This window comes from Triticum urartu, chromosome 1A (assembly GCF_056163025.1).
Source record: "Triticum urartu cultivar PI428250 chromosome 1A, HENAU_Tu73, whole genome shotgun sequence".
NCBI lineage: Eukaryota > Viridiplantae > Streptophyta > Magnoliopsida > Poales > Poaceae > Triticum > Triticum urartu.
The window spans coordinates 583,983,401-584,000,207 of NC_141873.1; the positions used below are offsets into that span (position 1 = coordinate 583,983,401).

General features: G+C 43.7%; 1 protein-coding gene and 1 pseudogene across 2 annotated transcripts; both read right to left on the reverse strand.

The window, feature by feature from the left end:
• Positions 1–3,994: 3,994 nt before the first annotated feature.
• On the reverse strand, positions 3,995–9,733 carry LOC125530331 (disease resistance protein RGA5-like). Of its 2 annotated transcripts, XR_015610086.1 has the most exons (4): positions 9,508–9,733; positions 8,015–8,817; positions 5,372–7,326; positions 3,995–4,367 (listed from the first exon to the last, which is right to left on the reverse strand). XR_015610086.1 is itself a non-coding variant. In XM_087533480.1 (3 exons), the coding sequence occupies exons 2-3, from the start codon at positions 8,815–8,817 to the stop codon at positions 5,439–5,441; spliced, it is 2,691 nt and encodes an 896-aa protein (XP_087389606.1). In that variant the 5' UTR covers positions 9,508–9,733; the 3' UTR covers positions 4,997–5,438. The 2 variants fall into 2 exon arrangements, 1 of the variants encoding a protein (XP_087389606.1); XM_087533480.1 differs by lacking the exon at positions 3,995–4,367 and having other exon boundaries at positions 4,997–7,326.
• Positions 9,734–11,477: 1,744 nt separating this feature from the next.
• On the reverse strand, positions 11,478–15,326 carry LOC147993110 (protein FAR1-RELATED SEQUENCE 5-like; annotated as a pseudogene).
• Positions 15,327–16,807: the final 1,481 nt, after the last annotated feature.

Genomic DNA, 16,807 nt, shown 5'->3' on the forward strand with positions numbered 1-16,807 from the left:
GATCCTTATAAAGTCTCCAACTATGTATTTTATGGTACTGCTGGTCCTTCTTATGAGTCTTTTATCGCAACATTGGATTCTGCAGAACCCTTACCATGGGACTGGCAGGAGGCAAAATTAAATCCAAAATGGAGGGCAGCAATGCTAGAGGAGATGGCTGCTCTTGACAAGAATAATACATGGGTAATTACTCCACTTCCAGCTAACAAAAAGGTAGTAGGTTGCAAATGGGTGTTCACCGTAAAACAGACACCTGATGGGAAAGTAGAGAGATATAAAGCCAGACTAGTGGCAAAAGGATATAGTCAAACATATGGGATAGATTATGATGAAACCTTTGCCCCAGTGGCAAAGATGAATACTATTCGAGCTTTAGTGTCAATTTTAGCAAATAATAAATGGAATTTGTGCCAAATGGATGTTAAAAATGCATTTCTTCATGGGGATTTGCAAGAAGAGGTGTATATGGAAATTCCACCGGGTTTTCATAGTCCTGAAACAGAGGGTAAGGTTTGTAATCTGAGAAAATCACTATATGGGCTAAAGCAGTCGCCGAGGGCCTGGTTTGGAAGACTACGCAAGGAGATTTGCTGCTTGGGGTATCGGCAAAGCAATGTTGACCACACACTCTTTTTTAAGCATAATCATGATCGAATTGCAATTCTTGTGGTCTATGTTGATGACATTATAATTACAGGAAGTGATGAGGAGGAGATAAGGCGTTTGAAGAAAATATTGTCAAGGACATTCGAAGTGAAGGATTTGGGACATTTACACTACTTCCTAGGAATTGAGGTGTCCTATGGAGCACAAGGTATCTTCCTCTCACAACGAAAATACATGCTAGATTTACTTGCTGAAACTGGGATGCTGGAATGCAAACCTACTACAACACCAATTGAGCAAAATCATAGAATTACCTCATGTGTTGGTGATCCAGTTGATAGAGGCCAATATCAAAGGTTAGTGGGAAGATTGATCTATCTCTCTCATACTAGACCTGATATAGCATATGCTGTGAGCATTGTTAGTAGATATATGCATGATCCACAGTCCGATCACCTCAATGCTGTGAATCGAATTTTGCGGTATCTCAAAGGATGTCCTGGGAAGGGAATTTTGTTTTCAAATTGTGGGCATCTAACATTAGAGGGGTATACTGATGCTGACTGGGCTGGATGTTTAGACGATAGAAGATCTACGTCGGGCTACTGCATATTTCTTGGGGGCAATTTGATTAGTTGAAGAAGTAAGAAACAGAGTGTAGTGGCCAGGTCTACTGCAGAAGCTGAACTGCGATCTATGGCTTCAGGTTTATGTGAGCTGATGTGGTTGAGAATACTACTAACAGAACTCCGGCTGTATAAAAAGGGACCACTTCAACTGTATTGTGACAATCAGGCCACCATAAAGATAGTTAACAATCCAGTCCAGCATGATAGGACTAAGCATATTGGAATTGATCGACACTTCATTAAGGAGAAGCTAGATGAAGGAACACTTCAAATTAGTTTTGTAAAATCTGGTGACCAACTAGCTGATGTATTAACTAAAGGTGTTAGTGTTTTATCTTTTGTAAAAACATGTAACAAGATGGGGCTTATTGACATCTTCGCCCCATCTTGAGGGGGAGTGTTGGTAGTACTTATTTGTAAAGGTAGGACTAGAGGGGGTGAAAATGTAAAAGTGGTTGTGTATACATAGTGTACCTGGGGAACTAACGAGAACAAGTTTTCCAGAAAAATCTTCTCCTCTCTCTCTCTCTCTCTCTCTGTGTGTGTGACCCTGCTTCCACCCGAGATCCACCCAAAATCAACTTTAGCAACCATCTCAGCCCCTCGGTTGGTGACACTCGATTGGAGCAGCGCTTACGATCCTAGTGTCATCCGGTTTGGCGACATGACACATCTCCAACAGCTGAGCCCCCATCCACTAGTGGTGCATGGACATAATGTATTTTCTCAAGACCATCGTGATTGGTCGATGCTTCTAAATCATTTTGACCACGTCAGCATTCTTAATCTCAGGCTTTACTATATGCCGGTATGTCATTTTTACATTACTGTAACATGCTAGCAAGTCAATAGGGATTATAACCAAACTTGAGAGTTAAACTTCGAGAATTTGTCATTTGGAAATTTAAAATGCCTACAAAAGTGAACTTGTTTAGTTGGAGTATATGTGTTTGTCACTGAGTAGAAAATAAGATGCTTGTGTCCTTATCCAATTGTTTATATGACTTCCTGTGAACCTACTACAGGTCATAGGTTACGGCCAATTCTTGATGAAAGAGATGACAAAGTTTCCTAACATTACCATCTTGAAGCTGGAAGTACTAGCATGTGGACATTCCTTTGGAGCCAGCTCGTTCCATCTTCTAAGGATGTCTAGTGGTATAAGAGAGCTGAAGCTTAAACTTCTTGACATGCCGAGGGGACTGGAGGTAACAATATACTTAGCTTGAGGCGACTTCCATGGCTTAGCTGCGAGTTGCCCTACTCTTGTTCTTAGTTAAGGTTACATACTCATACTGATGTGAATGCAACATGGGTTATTGACTTTGTGATCGCTTTTATTTCAAAAGAGTAGCACTTACAAGTCTGTCTGAAATGTCAAAACAAACTGATGGGTCATATTTTTAGCAAAGAAACGGGGACCCTCCTTTGATCTTGTTCAGCAAATGTAAGAATCTTACTATTTTATATGAGAATTTTTGTGATGGCTATAATAATGTTCGAAGTACGATTTCCTATATGCATAGCGCAATTATACTTTCTGTAGAATGCTTGCTCCAAAATTAGTTTATTTTCTAGTAGTACTTTGTTAATTTTGTTGTTGACATATCTAAGAGTGTTCTATTCATGCAGTGTAATTATTTCTAGTTTCATCTCTGTCTTATCTCAAACTGTAAAAAGTTAAATCTTATTACTTATTAGAACTTATATGCCAATTGTTCCAGGGACAAATTGCGTGCCGATCAGGTTGCAGGTGTGTTGAGCCATCAAACTGGGAAACCAAGGAACTCGTGCTCCGTTGCCTTGAAGAAATAGAGATCGATGGCTTTATAGGAACTGAACATGAACTCGCTCTGGTGAGAAGGTTATTCAAGTGGACAACAATGTTAAAGAGGATGACAGTACATTTCAATGACTCGGTCACTCAAAGCAAGGGGAAAGAGCTTTGCCAGCTGTTACTGAGCTTCTCTACGCCAGAAATATGTATGAAATTTCTGCACTAAAATTCCTGCAAGGGCAAAGGACACCAGTTTTGTGGCTTGCAATGGTTATCAGTTCATAACAGCCTACTTTTGTGAAACTGAAGTATGAGACCAGCAACTTGTTTCCACTATTTCTGAGGCTGTACTCTTGTAGCTTATCTTGTTCTACTAAAACTTGTTTTCAGTATATGTGAGACTGGACTATGAGGAGCAACTTGTTCAACTCTAGTAAGTTGTTTAAGACTATTTCCAGTATTGTGAGGTCGAAGTCTAGCAACTTGTTTTCATGTTGGAACCACATTTGCGATGGTTTTTGTCATCCAAGGCTTAGCTGCAGGTGTAAAGTTGTGCAAGTTACAACCTGATGTGATGCAGGGATGGCCATTTCAACTTCAAGTGCGGCACTAGAAGTTGAAATGGAATTCCAAGCCTAAGCAAGACAGAAGATCGTACAGCATAACAATTTGGTAGCACTGATTGGTCGCTTGAGTTCTCTGCACCTACGTCGCATGTCGTTGGACCAGCGGATGGAGCGGGACGAGGTGGGGGCGCAGAAGCCGCTCTTCTGAATCGCCGGCGCTTAGCCCCTCCTCTTCCGAGGTATACTACCTGCAGACTGCAGTTGTCAGCAAAACTATCATTGTGTTGCACAAACTTCACCTATACTAAGAAAACCAAATTAAAGGGGTTTCCCAGCAATAAAAAAAAAATGAGAAAGGGAGAGGCACATGAGAGTCGCTCAGATATGAAGAAGAGAGAACAGACAAAGGTACAAATATAGACTCAAACACAAGACCAAAACAATATATTTGAACAATTCCCAGGTTTGAACAATCAATCCGCACGGAGATCATGGGGCGGACTGAATAAGTCAATATAGATTAGAATGTAGTGTACGTGTACACAATACATTGATATCAGGTCTCAAGGAAACCATAAAGTATAGACAGAACTTGGTAGCCAACTGAGTCATGAAGCAGCAATGTGAACATGGCAGGACTGTGCCAAAGCATTACAACCAACATCAACGACCGTCCACTGGCCAGCGCCGTAGACCAAAGCACCCATAGTCTATCCAACTGATTGCAGGCTGAGTTGCATCAAGCACCGTCCGACCAAGCTCAAGGTTCATCGGAGTCTTCCTGCTTCTCTGTCACATGATAAAAAGAGACAAATGGATCAGAACAAGTAACTCTAAGCAGTAAGGAAACCAGATATGGTTAAATTTATTGGGTGCCAATTATTCTCATTAGGTAATCTGTAGCAACAAGTTAAACTTCAATCACGGTGTAATCTTTAACGATTGAATTGTTATAATCTTTTGTGTGCCAAAACAGATGTATATTGGTAGCATAATGTTTTCTAAAACAGAGTGGGCTTTCTAGTGTAGCCCCCAAATGAATAACATCAAATGGAGAGGACTCGTTTTCAGAGCACAGCGTGTGATGATAAGCTCGCCTCTTTGTGTTTGGATCAGAAGCAAGAACTCTGAAGCCAACAGAAAAATGTACACGAACTAAACTGTAAGTAATATGGTAGGCTCTCACTACAGTACCAACTAGTAACTACTAAGCAGCAAGGAAAACGAAGAAATACATTTTATCGAGTGGTAATTATTCTCATAATATAATGTGTGTCAGCAAGTTAAACTTCAGTCAGGATATAATCTATGTCAACTGAACCGTTATAATCTTTTGATGCGCTAAAACAGATGCATATCGGTACCATATCATTTATGGCAACAAGGGCCTCTGAACTTGTCAAGCAAGTGGGCAAAGATTCATGTCAAAAGTACATTAAATCGTAAGTTTAACATTGTATCTCAAGTTCTCAGCAGATAATGTCAGCACAAATCATATAAGACACCACCTTTCATTCATTCATCAAATATGGCAGGAGGTGAGCATCATTGACGGCAGCAACTATGACCATGACCAAACCAACATGAGACCAATGATTGCTGCATTTTACATGTGTGTTTTCTCGATTCTTATTCAGATCCATGACTAGCAACAAGAGTTTACTGAGACAAAAGCAAATGGTAATTATACGTACATCACAAATTTTCGTACTCCAAACATAAATTGCAAGTTGATCATCCAACAGCTAAAAAAAATGTGAAGAAAGATAATTGTAACATAACTATGCCATCACCTGATCCAGGATACAGGTAAAATGAGCCTTCCACAAAACTCTTGACATAATAAACCATCTAATATGACTATTCAACAGAAGGGCGGTTTGGGTGCACTGATAAGGCATCCCGGAACGCAGAAACCATGGTTGCATCACGAGAGTAATTCTGACACAGTTTGATCTTCTGGAGGCATAACAGGTGCTCCATGCCGACTGGTATACTGCCACCCCACTCCGCGCTATTGAGAGCGAGGGTTCGTAAGTTGGGCATGGCCCCTGCCTGAAATCCCAGGTATGCCATAATGTCTTCCTTTGAGTGAAATGTGAAGTGCTCCAGAACCAGGAATAGTCCTCTTCCCAATATAACCCTTTCTTTAGGGAGATGCGACAAACTAAATTCAAGTTTGACGAGGGAGGGAAGCTCCCCAAGAAGATGAACCTCCTCAGTTGACGTCTCCTCCACACGCAGATCGAGGATACGAAGGCAATGGAGACCACCCATCCATTTGGGAACTCTATGGAAATTCAATACAGACCCGCGACATTCCTCGATATGTTGAAAAGGATTGGATAATGAGCCCAGCTGGTTATCGACTTTAGAATGAGACCCATAGAATCGAAGATATTTGAGGTTACAAAGCTGTCCAATGGAGTAGGCCAAAGCATCAAGTTTTGGCTTCTCAAAAGACCCCACATAGATTACCAGTTCCCTAAGATCGGTAAGCTCGCCAAGACCCATAATGGCCTTCATGCTCGGATTGGTCACCATACGATATATTATCAGACTGCGTAGTGATTTCATATCCCCAATCCATTCAGGCAGCCCTTCTTCCATACCAAAACTAAGATAGGACAAGCGAGACAAATGAACTATATCTGAGGGGATGCTCTTGAGATCTGCAAAAGGTATGGCCAGCGTCTCCAAGTAAATAAGCCCTTTAAGTTCAGCTGGGAGCTGTACAAGACGTGATACTGAAACATACAAGTACCTCAGCTGAAACAATTGGCAAATAGCGGTGAGGTCAAGGGTCCCCATGACTCCACTAGAACTGTCCTGATCAATTCTGAACACCCGGAGGTACTTGAACAACAAAAGAGGAGGCATGGAGTTTCCCAACAGTGCAAATGATCGAACTTGTGATAGGCTAACAGAAATAGTTGCTCCATCACCAACAAAGGATGTCAGAGATAATCGACGAATCTTGTATTTGCTGCCATGCAATCTTGCCATGCCTTCATAATTGTATGCCACACTTACAAAGTTATCTTCAGCGCACTTGCTTAGGATCAAGTCAAGCATCATGTCGTGTACTCTGCAACACACCTCCTCCTCCTCATTTTCATAAGGCTGAATCATGCTTCTGTTGATAAGCTCATTGAAATAACTCCTACCAACATCCTCCAGATCTTGCACATGCAAACTACTGATAAAGCCTTCAGCTATCCATTGTCGAACCAGATCATCCCTTGGGATTTCGCAATCCTCAGCATACATACCAAGGTACAAAAAACATGCCCGCAGATAAGCAGGAAGATGCATGTAGCTAAGGTTTAATATACTCTTCATCTCTTCCAAGGTAGGATTTGTAGCAGACTGGGCACCCAAAGAATCCCTTATACTCTCCCACCCCTTCCTTGATCTTTCTTCACTTGCTAATAGGCTAGCTATTGTGATAACTGCAAGTGGCAATCCATGACACTTCTTCAAAATCTCAGCCATGATGTCTTCAAGTTGGGGTGGACAACCATGTGCAGACCCAAATACTCTATTCAAGAATAACATTCTTGAGTTTTCTTCACTGAGAGGTTTCAATCTGTACATGCCCTCACGGTCATTCTGACAGGCTACGATAGCTACACCTTCTACTCGTGTTGTAACTATTACTCTACTTCCATTACCCTCTTCTGGAAAAGCACACTTAATAATATTCCAAGCTGATTCATCCCACACATCGTCAACAACAATAAGGTACCTGTTCAAATGTTTGTAAAGGTTAGTTACATTATAATATAATATGATTAATTTATAGACGAAATCATCAAAATCTTGACAAAGTAGGTTCAAGCAAAAAGGATATATGGAATTTTCTGAGAAGCTATGAATTATCATAATGAATGAAAAAGTAATACCAAAGCTTATAATTATCCATGTCTATCACAAAGGCCTAAAAAATAAAAACATTCACAAATCTTGCATGCATGGATGAAAAATCAGTACCAGATATGTGAACTGGACATCATAATTCAATCTTTAGATTAACTATTTTCACCAAAAAGAAATGGTATGGAGGGGTATGTTTATCCTAAATGTAAAAACTTTGTCAAAACGCCCTACCAGTTTAGCACATATGTCACATAGACATTCAATAGCCCGTCTTTTAGAAACACTCTTCTTACTGAAGGCACATGGGTTTAACATGTTTCTATTACCCTAGCAATTATGGCACTGGATGGAAAACATACCAATAATTTAATCACTTTTTTCAAAAGATGTATGTTTTACATCTTTTATTTCCGACTTTAAATGTCTATCATAAACACAAAGCACCAAACAGTCAGCTTGGATGGATAAATATCAGTACAAAATGTATATTAACCAATTACTTAGCTCAAATTTAACAAGTGTAGCCCATGCAAGTGACTGCTGATAGTGAGTAATACCTTTTCTCTTTCAGATGTTCCCTTAGCTCTTTAATGATGTCGTCAACCTTGCGAGCGTGAGATGAAACGGGGTCGTTCATCCCAAGTTTATATTGTAAATTGTTGAGTAGCTCACTCATATCAGGCCTCTGTGAAACTGAAAAGAATGCCTTGCAATCAAATTGCGAGTCAATCTTGTCATACACCTGTTTGGCAAGTGTAGTTTTACCAAGACCACCTAATCCCACAATGGATACCACCTTGAGTTTCTTCCGAGTATCCATCAACCGAGTGACAACCTCCTCCCTTGGGCCATCAATGCCCACGAGAGTATCTGCCTCCTGATATACCGCTCGCAGCCGAGGGTCAACAGCCACATGGCCAGAGGCAGGCTTCCAATCATCAATCTTATATCTCTCACGTCGATCATTCGCCTCCAAGGCAAGAGTCTTGAGCTCTTCCATCAGGTCGGCTATCCGAAGGCGTTGTCGAAACTTCTTGATGAATTGAGTAATCTTCTCTATGAAGCCTGCCTTGGCATCATCAGCTCGAAATTGGTGCACGAAGTCGTCAATACAATTCTCCATGTCATAGGACATATCCCTAACATGATCCACCCAGTCCTTGACAGTTGGATCGAGCTCATCATCCATGAGCTCGAGCTTCTGGAGGGCAGCGTTCATGGCGCTGAGTTCCTTCTCAAGGAACGAGGCCTGCTTCCTGACCCCTGTGAACTTGCCGTACTCGTCACCCATGAGTGCTTTGAGCTTGCCGATGAGGGGGTTCATCACCCCACTCGCCACGGTCACAATTTCGCCAGCCATCTGTGAAGCAAGAGTTAGTGTGGGTTTTTTCGATGAAGACATATATTTTTCAGATAATACAACAACGTCTGTGAACTAAGGGAGTGTTCGGAGTCTCTCCACTCCAGACTCCACTCGCGGAGCCGACGGAGTTGCAGGCTAAATTAGCAGAGCTGCAAACTAGGTGCTCCGCAGATCCCTGAAATTTCGCGGAGCCGGTGGATAACCGAACAGGGCCTAAGAGCCTGTTCGGACTCCCTCCCGGCTCCGCAACTCCGTTCCGGAGCGGAGCGGCAACTAGTTGTAACTTATGGAGCAGCTAAAGCGATGCTCTGCTCCGCTCCGCTCCGTGACCGAGCAGTGGAGCCGTGGAGGGCTGCCGAACACAGCCTAAGTCTGCAGATAGGTCCATGACAATACATTTTTGTTGTTGTTGAATACACGCTCCATCCCCAAAATAAGTGTCACTAAATTTGAGATACTTATTTTGAGACGGAGAGTGTAGTAAAACAATACATAGGGTTCAGAAAAATATACTGGATTTAGATGGGTTCACAACAGTACAACTCAATGGTTTTCAGATGGATTCACAACAATACAACAACACATTTGGGCATTTGGCAGATGGGTGAATTAATAAAGTGCTAAAATTTCTTATAAGCACTAAGTACAGCGTAAGTGGCACTGAATCTACTCGTCTGAATGAACCACCTGATGTGGGCACGTAGATGGGGATGTCGGGAAGGCTCCGCGGATGAAGGAGAGGAGGCGGACGGGGATCGGAGAACGGGCGGCGGCGAGCCGGAAGCGGATGAGGCGGTCGGGGAAGGACGCGGATCTGGATTGTGTGTGCTGGCAAGGAGAAGGGGAGGCGACGCTGGAAGGAACTAGGTAGGGGAGATGAGCCGGTCAGTGGGAGCGAGGAGTGAGTGGTGAGGAGTGCTTTGACGACAACCCCACGCGACGACCGACACGACGACTCGGCTGCCTCGCGAACCAGACCCACTTCCGCACGTTCTCCCTCACGGCCCAGCCCACTGACTAAAATTAAGAAACTGCAAATAAATCACGTAAGAACATTTCCCTAGAAAAAAACGTAAGCACATATACTGTATCATATCCCGTCAAAAAGAATATATACTGTATCATATATTCTCAGAAAAGAAAACATACATTGTATCATGCTAAAATCACACATACTGTAGTCTATGATTTCTTTCCTTTAGAAAGATGCACGACAGGTTTCATGGTTTCTTTAGCTTAGCTATCTACGGTTGTTGGTCCGTCATTGGTCTTTGGTTCGGCCCTATAACCCTATTATGTGCACTTTTACAAAAAAAATATCCTTCTTTTTATACATGTGAATGTGATAGGTGTTGTGTTTCCCAAAAATGTGGTCTTGATGAACATAATGACTCAAGTCGACAAGCACGCCTAATTTGGTGTGCAATTCTTTCTTTCTGTTGTGTTTTTTTGTATTCCAATCCCACACATCAAGCAACATAGTCAAAAAGGAGTAAGGAGGTGTTCTACTCCATGTCCTGACAAGATGTATACCCCTACAACGGAACAAGATCCTCTGACTTAGATCGATCTACTGCCAAGGGAAGTAGTATGTGTTGCGCCGTCCGTTAGCGATCTGATGACTCGTTGTGAGGTGCGCTCTTTCCTTCTCTCTCGTTTGTGTCCACACGAACACAAGCAGCCCATCCGGCCCAACAGGACGGCACCCATCGATTCATCGCCTCAGCTCTCGTCTCATTAAAAAAAAGAACTCTCACCTCGCCTTAGGGTTCGCCGGCGGGGAGGAGGAGCTCCGGGAGGACGGGACGCCGCCTAGCCGTGGAGGCGGCAGACAACCGCCACTTCGTCCAGGTGTCAGGCCGCCTAGCAGTGGAGGCAGCGGAGCCAGCAGCTGCCTCGTCCAGGGCGCGATGCGTCAAAGCCATCGAGGCCGTGGAGCTGCGGAGCCGGCGCCGTAGACGCCGTCGAGCTGCCGAGGCCACGAAGCCAACCTCTTCAAGTCTTCTGCGGGCCATCTGCTCTGCTACTTGTATTGTGTCTTGATATATTAATGTTTTCAGAGTAAAAAGAGACAAGCTACAGCAGCATTTTGAATGAATGTTATGATTGAATTAATGTTCTAGTTTGTACTTCTACATTTGCAGAATTGGTCCAACTTGAATGGTACTTGTACATGTGCAGAGTTGAACAGATTTGTATGGAAAATGCTCCTGCTTTCTTGAATGTTTGTTTTGGCTGAAGAATTGTTCCAGTAAACAGAGTGTGTGTGCAAAATCGGACAAAACTGATAGAAATGCACTGAATTGAACTGTTGTGATATAAGGTTGTCAATTTGAAAGCATATAATAGGTGTAGTTAATTAAAGAGGATAGCACTTGCTATTGACAATTTGTGAGCATGTCCTTCCAAGAATAAAATGACTTGCAAGTCATAATGCCTGCTTTGGCTGCTGAATGTAAATGAGCATGCATACAGAAATTGCAGGTGCATTGAACAAAATAGATGCCAACCCAAGGAGTATATCTCTGAAATGCATGAAAAAACTGATTGATCAACTAGAACCTAAACTGAACTGAATGGCCAAATTTCACAAAACCATGCTTGTTTGTGCTCTCATTCAAGTAAAAAGCACATGGTTGCCCAAAAACAGTAGCACTTCACCACGACCTAGTAAATAGATCATCTGTAATTGGTCCCTGGAAATTGAATTAAATAAGTAAGTATTTATAAGAATAATTGCCATCCTTTAAATTTGTAGACTAATTATATGGGCAAGATTACCATCAAAAGTTGAGTAAAGCTAAGATTGTCCTTGTAATCTTGAGACTCCTTCATATTGTCCTTGTAAACTATAACATCTGCAACTTGTCCAACCTCTTGTTTCTTCTAATGAAATTTTTTTTGAGGGTTATGAGAATTGATGGGCAGAATATTAACATTGAAAAGACAATAGTTATTTAGAAACATACCTCTTCCTCGAACTGTGATGTAGTTTTGTTTTCTCTCTTTTTACTAGCCTTGTGCTTCATCTCAAGCCAATTTCTTTTTCGTTTTGCACTTTTTTTTGAATGGTCACCAGGGGGGAACGAATCCCCACCTGAATATTTTTTTCATTCATAGTTGCCTATGAGGCTTACAGCCTCTACAAGATGGGTTCAAATGAACCAGAATTAACAGGGCTACATGAGAGAAGAAGGAAAAGAAAACACACACACACACACACACCAAACAACACATAAGAGGAAGAGAAGGGAGTCGCTCCAAGAACCCTCGGAGACAGTTGATTGATGAGAAAGCTCATCACAACCCAAGCACGGGGATCACAAGGGTAGAGCTCGCAGGGCATGACAGCGGGAGGGACAACCCAGCTTGAAGCATCGCCGGAGTAATCGAACTGCCTTGGTCAACCGAGACCCAGTCTCGACACTGCACCATCGACGTAATCGAAAGGCAACGCACATCCGAGACCACACAACGCGCCGACACCACCTGTGTCGTGGGTGTGGTCGAAGGGCTGCGCGCGGCCAAGACGACGCCATGACGCCTGTGTGCCACTGCTGGAGTCGAAGGGCATCACAATGCAGAGACACACCATAGAGCCCGGTCGCATGGACCACCCTCGCCGCACGTGGTGGTCGCCGGCGTAGTCGAAAGGCAAGGCACCACCGAGGGCAACCCCAACCCCACCTGGGTTCGATATACCCGAAGGGTAGGCTGGCCGAGAGCACGCGCATAGACCACCAACACCAGACACGCCATAGAGCTCCGACTAGGATCCGAACGCATGAGCCTAGCAGCCGGCAAGGAGGAACCACCACCACCACTGCCATGGTTCACCTCGCATCGAAGAGAATACCGCATCCATGGCCGCCATCTGCAAAACCATGGGGCACACCAGTACAGATGAAAACAACATCCTCTGCACTGGTGGTGAGACAGAGGAGGCTCAACACCCAGCCACAACGGCCCCCCTCCTAGGGAGCACGTCGCCACCATGGTCGCCATCTGCGAAACCACGGCACTAGCCAGCCCCAACGGCACCCCCGCTGCAAGCTGATGGCCGAGCAAAGAGGCAGCACAACTCGCGGACACCATCGACCAACAGAGGCCGGCATACAGCCGGTGCCCACCTCACACGCCCGGCACCACGCTGGCCAGCAAGACGGACCGGCCCAGATCCCCCCAACCAACGACCAATCCGAGTTGTGAACCTGTCGGATCTGGCGCAATAGCGCCGGATCCGCGCACCCCGCGGGAGCATCAGTCCACAAACTGGGTGGAGGGGGGAGGGGGTGGGGGAGGTTGTCAGACCACACCGAGCTTGGCCACCGCCACGCGGCCGCCGGATCGTGGACGCACCGGATTCGAAGACGCCCGAGGCAGCCCGGCGAACCTCCCACCGACGAGCACCAGGGCGCCACCCAGGCACCCCCCCCGCAGCACACGCTGCTCCACATCCCATGCCAGTCACCGCCGCCGTCTCCCACCACCTCAAAGCTCGAGGACGCGCGCCCGACCACGGCCCGCCGCCGCCAGATCCATGGGGGCTTTGCCCGGCGGAAGCCATAGGCGGCGGCAGGAGGGAAGGAGAAGCTGGGGGGAGAAGTGTGCGCGGGGAGGAGTAGCGCCGCCCGACCCGCCCTAGGGAGGACGAGGCGGGGGGGGGGGGACTCCGTTTTGCACTTTTTGTTTCGATATCCTTTTTCTTTAGGCGTGCATTAGCCAACAAGTCATTTGGCGGGCTAGCATTTGTGGGAATAGTACATGGGTACCCAGATGTGCTTGTACATGCAGTAATTTTTTCTTCAATCTGCTTACCAAGGATGTCAAGTGTGCTATCTACTAACACGATGCATTCTTGAAAGTTGGCTGCTCGATGTGCCAAATTTTGAAATTTGAGAGACATATATCGGTAGCCAAGAATGGCATCCATATTTGGATTTGCGATTATATTTCTTCCCATGTTGTCTTGTACAGTTCCGCTTCGTGCTTCTCGTGACCATCACTTTAACACATAATGTGCCGATAGTGACTTGATATTCATCAAATCAAGAATTTTCAGGGCATGGCCACATAATATCCCAATTCTATCAAACTGCCGGCAGCTGCACTCAACTGTTTGCTTCAAAGGATCGCCAATAACTTTATACTCCTCCTCATAGGTAAAATCTCCAACAAGATATTCATTACAACCATCCAATGCTTTGGTACAAGCTGATAAGGATATTTCATATTCGCCTTGAAAAGCTTCAAATATACATGGTGTATACAACTTGCTAGCTTGCACCAATATAGGTGGCGGTCTCTTCTAAATAATTTAGGCAACTTTTTCCTTGATTCAAATTCTGAATTCAGTTCATTATTCCTTTTCCCTTGCACAACCCTTTCAAAATGCTCAAAGAACCGGATGATATCAAAATCTGATTTGAAATGGATTTTCAAGTCATTGTTCAAACTCTCACTCAACTGTGTACTTCTCATTCCTAATGTGAAGATGTCCTTCATATAACATTCAGCCCATTTTTCCTTTAACTTATATATACTATCCAACCAGGTTTGCTTACTCACCTTTTTCCTCATGAGGTCAAACTTCTGTTCAAATTCTGCAATGTCTTCATACTCAAACATGCATGCGCTAAAATCAGATAGAATACTTGTGTCTTCATCCTCCTCTTCATTCTTCTCTTCATTTTTCTCTTTCTTCTTCCCTTTTTTCTTCCCCCTTTTCTTCTATTTTTTCTTCTCTTCATTCAGCTCTTCATCCTTCTCTTCACGTAGATGTTTGACAACATTTTGCATAATGTGAAAGGTGCATAATCCATGTCATGCTTCTGTAAACACTTCCCCAACTGCCTTTCCCATTGCAACATCTTGATCGGTATAGAATGTTTTAGGCCCCTTTCCTTTATGAGCTATTAGAAAGGCCTCAAACAACCACTTGAAGGATGCAAATGTTTCATCATACATGAGAGCAGCACGAAAAACTACAGTTTCTCTAAAATGGTTGAAACCGACAAACACACCAAAGGGCCTGCTCTCCTTATTTGTTCCAAAAGTAGTGTCAAAACTGACAACATCACCACAATGTGCATAGTCCATGATCATCTTTGCATCAGCCCAAAATATGTTTTCTATTTGTTCTTCACAATCCATTTGCAATGCATATTGGAATGACGGGTTTTCAGCAATTTTGTCTTGAAAATATTTAAGCATGCTACCTGCTTGACCATATGCCATTTCTCGTTGGCGCTTGGTACGCAAGTAGTTCTTGTGATCACGGAGGGTATAACTAAGATTGAGTGATCCACCAACTTGGCGACTAGCCAATTCATGTGCAGCTTTTGGCCCAATTCCTGCATCATCCGCCATTTCAATTTCAAATGCTTGCAACTCTGAAATTTTCCTATGTGATACCATTAGGTGTAATGTTTCTGGCAGGTGTAGTGTGTGATTGTGTTCCAAAACCAACTCAGACACTTTCAGATTTTCCTTCTTTTGATCCATTTTAAGATTCATGTAGACTTGACAATCGGTTCTAGTTTCAGCTCAAGGGCATTTTGTTAAATAATCCCTCTTGTCTTGTGTTCGATGACCCTCATTTGCACAAACAAATCTACATGATGTGACCTTGCCATCTGTTGGCCTTTTGTTTGTGTACCTTTTTCTGACCTCAAATCCTTTTTGTCCACTGTAGGTAAGCCAAAATGCCCAAGCCTCATTTGAATCTCTGAATTCCATGCCAACATGAGGTACCAAACTAGGCAATACAACTCTGTAATGTAAAAGCAACATGAACATTAGACTTGTGGACGTGCATACAAAATGTTGGGGCTAATAGTACTGGAAAAAGATTTCTATAGGAGAATAAGGAAAGAGTAGTGACAATTTGGATAGAAAATTACTTATTGGAATTAGAATCATGCTGCACTGTATTAGCCTCCTCTTCCATCTCAGTTGCTTCTTCCATCAAAAAAGGGATGTCTAATTAGAGCTCAGCAGGCCGCTTCTTCCATCAGAAAAGGGATGCCTGATCACAGTTCAAGAGGTTACTTCTTCCATCATAAAAGGGATATTTGAAGTAATCTGATGGTGAAAGTCAGTGTTTTATTCACGTGTTAGATGTCAGAGAAAGGACTATGGAGACTTACTGAGATTGACGAGGAGAGCAGCCGTTCCCGTTGGGCGCCGGGGAACTCCTTCCAATCAACTTGTAGGTTGTTTCTTTCGATCAATTAGAAAAGGGAAATTTGATCAATTTCTGTAGTAATCTGATGGTGAAAGTTCAATCAATTTCAGAGTTCCATTCATGTGTTAGATTTCAGAGAAAGGGGACTTACTGAGATTGACGAGACGAGCAGAGCAGTAGTCCCAGCCAGCCACCGGATCACTTTTCGATTAACTTTGGCGCCGTTTTGTACTCCTGGCTGCTGCTGGCGCCCTTTTTCTGTGGCATCTCATGCCTTTTTCCCTGGCTTCCCTCACTAGAGTCAGACTGGGCCGTATGGGCCGTTATTTCTGAGCGAGAAGGATAGCGCAGGCTGTGAATGAGAGAGAAGGAAAGAGCGCACCTCATAGCGAGTCATTAGATCGCCAACGGACGGCGCAACGCGTACTACTTCCCTCGGTAGTAGATCGATCTAAGTCAGAGGATCTCGTTCCCCTGCAACACGTCTTATGAGTTTCGCGACTAGCGATGCACTACTGCATCGAAGTTTGTGCCTTTTTTGTCATTAAAGTCTCTTTCCAGTTTTCAGCATGTTAATATTAATTTAAGGGTGTGGCTACGTATCAGCCAACTGAGGCTTAACCACATTAGCATGACATATTTGGTTTGTTCGATTTTCCTACAACACATGGTTGTTCGGGTTGCTGTTAGAAGGGAGAGAGGGGTTTGGTGGAATATGATGGATGTATTATTGAGCCTCGAGGGAAAGTATATATTGAGTACAAGACTTGGAGGGCAAGAAGCCTCTCCTGGAGATAAGGT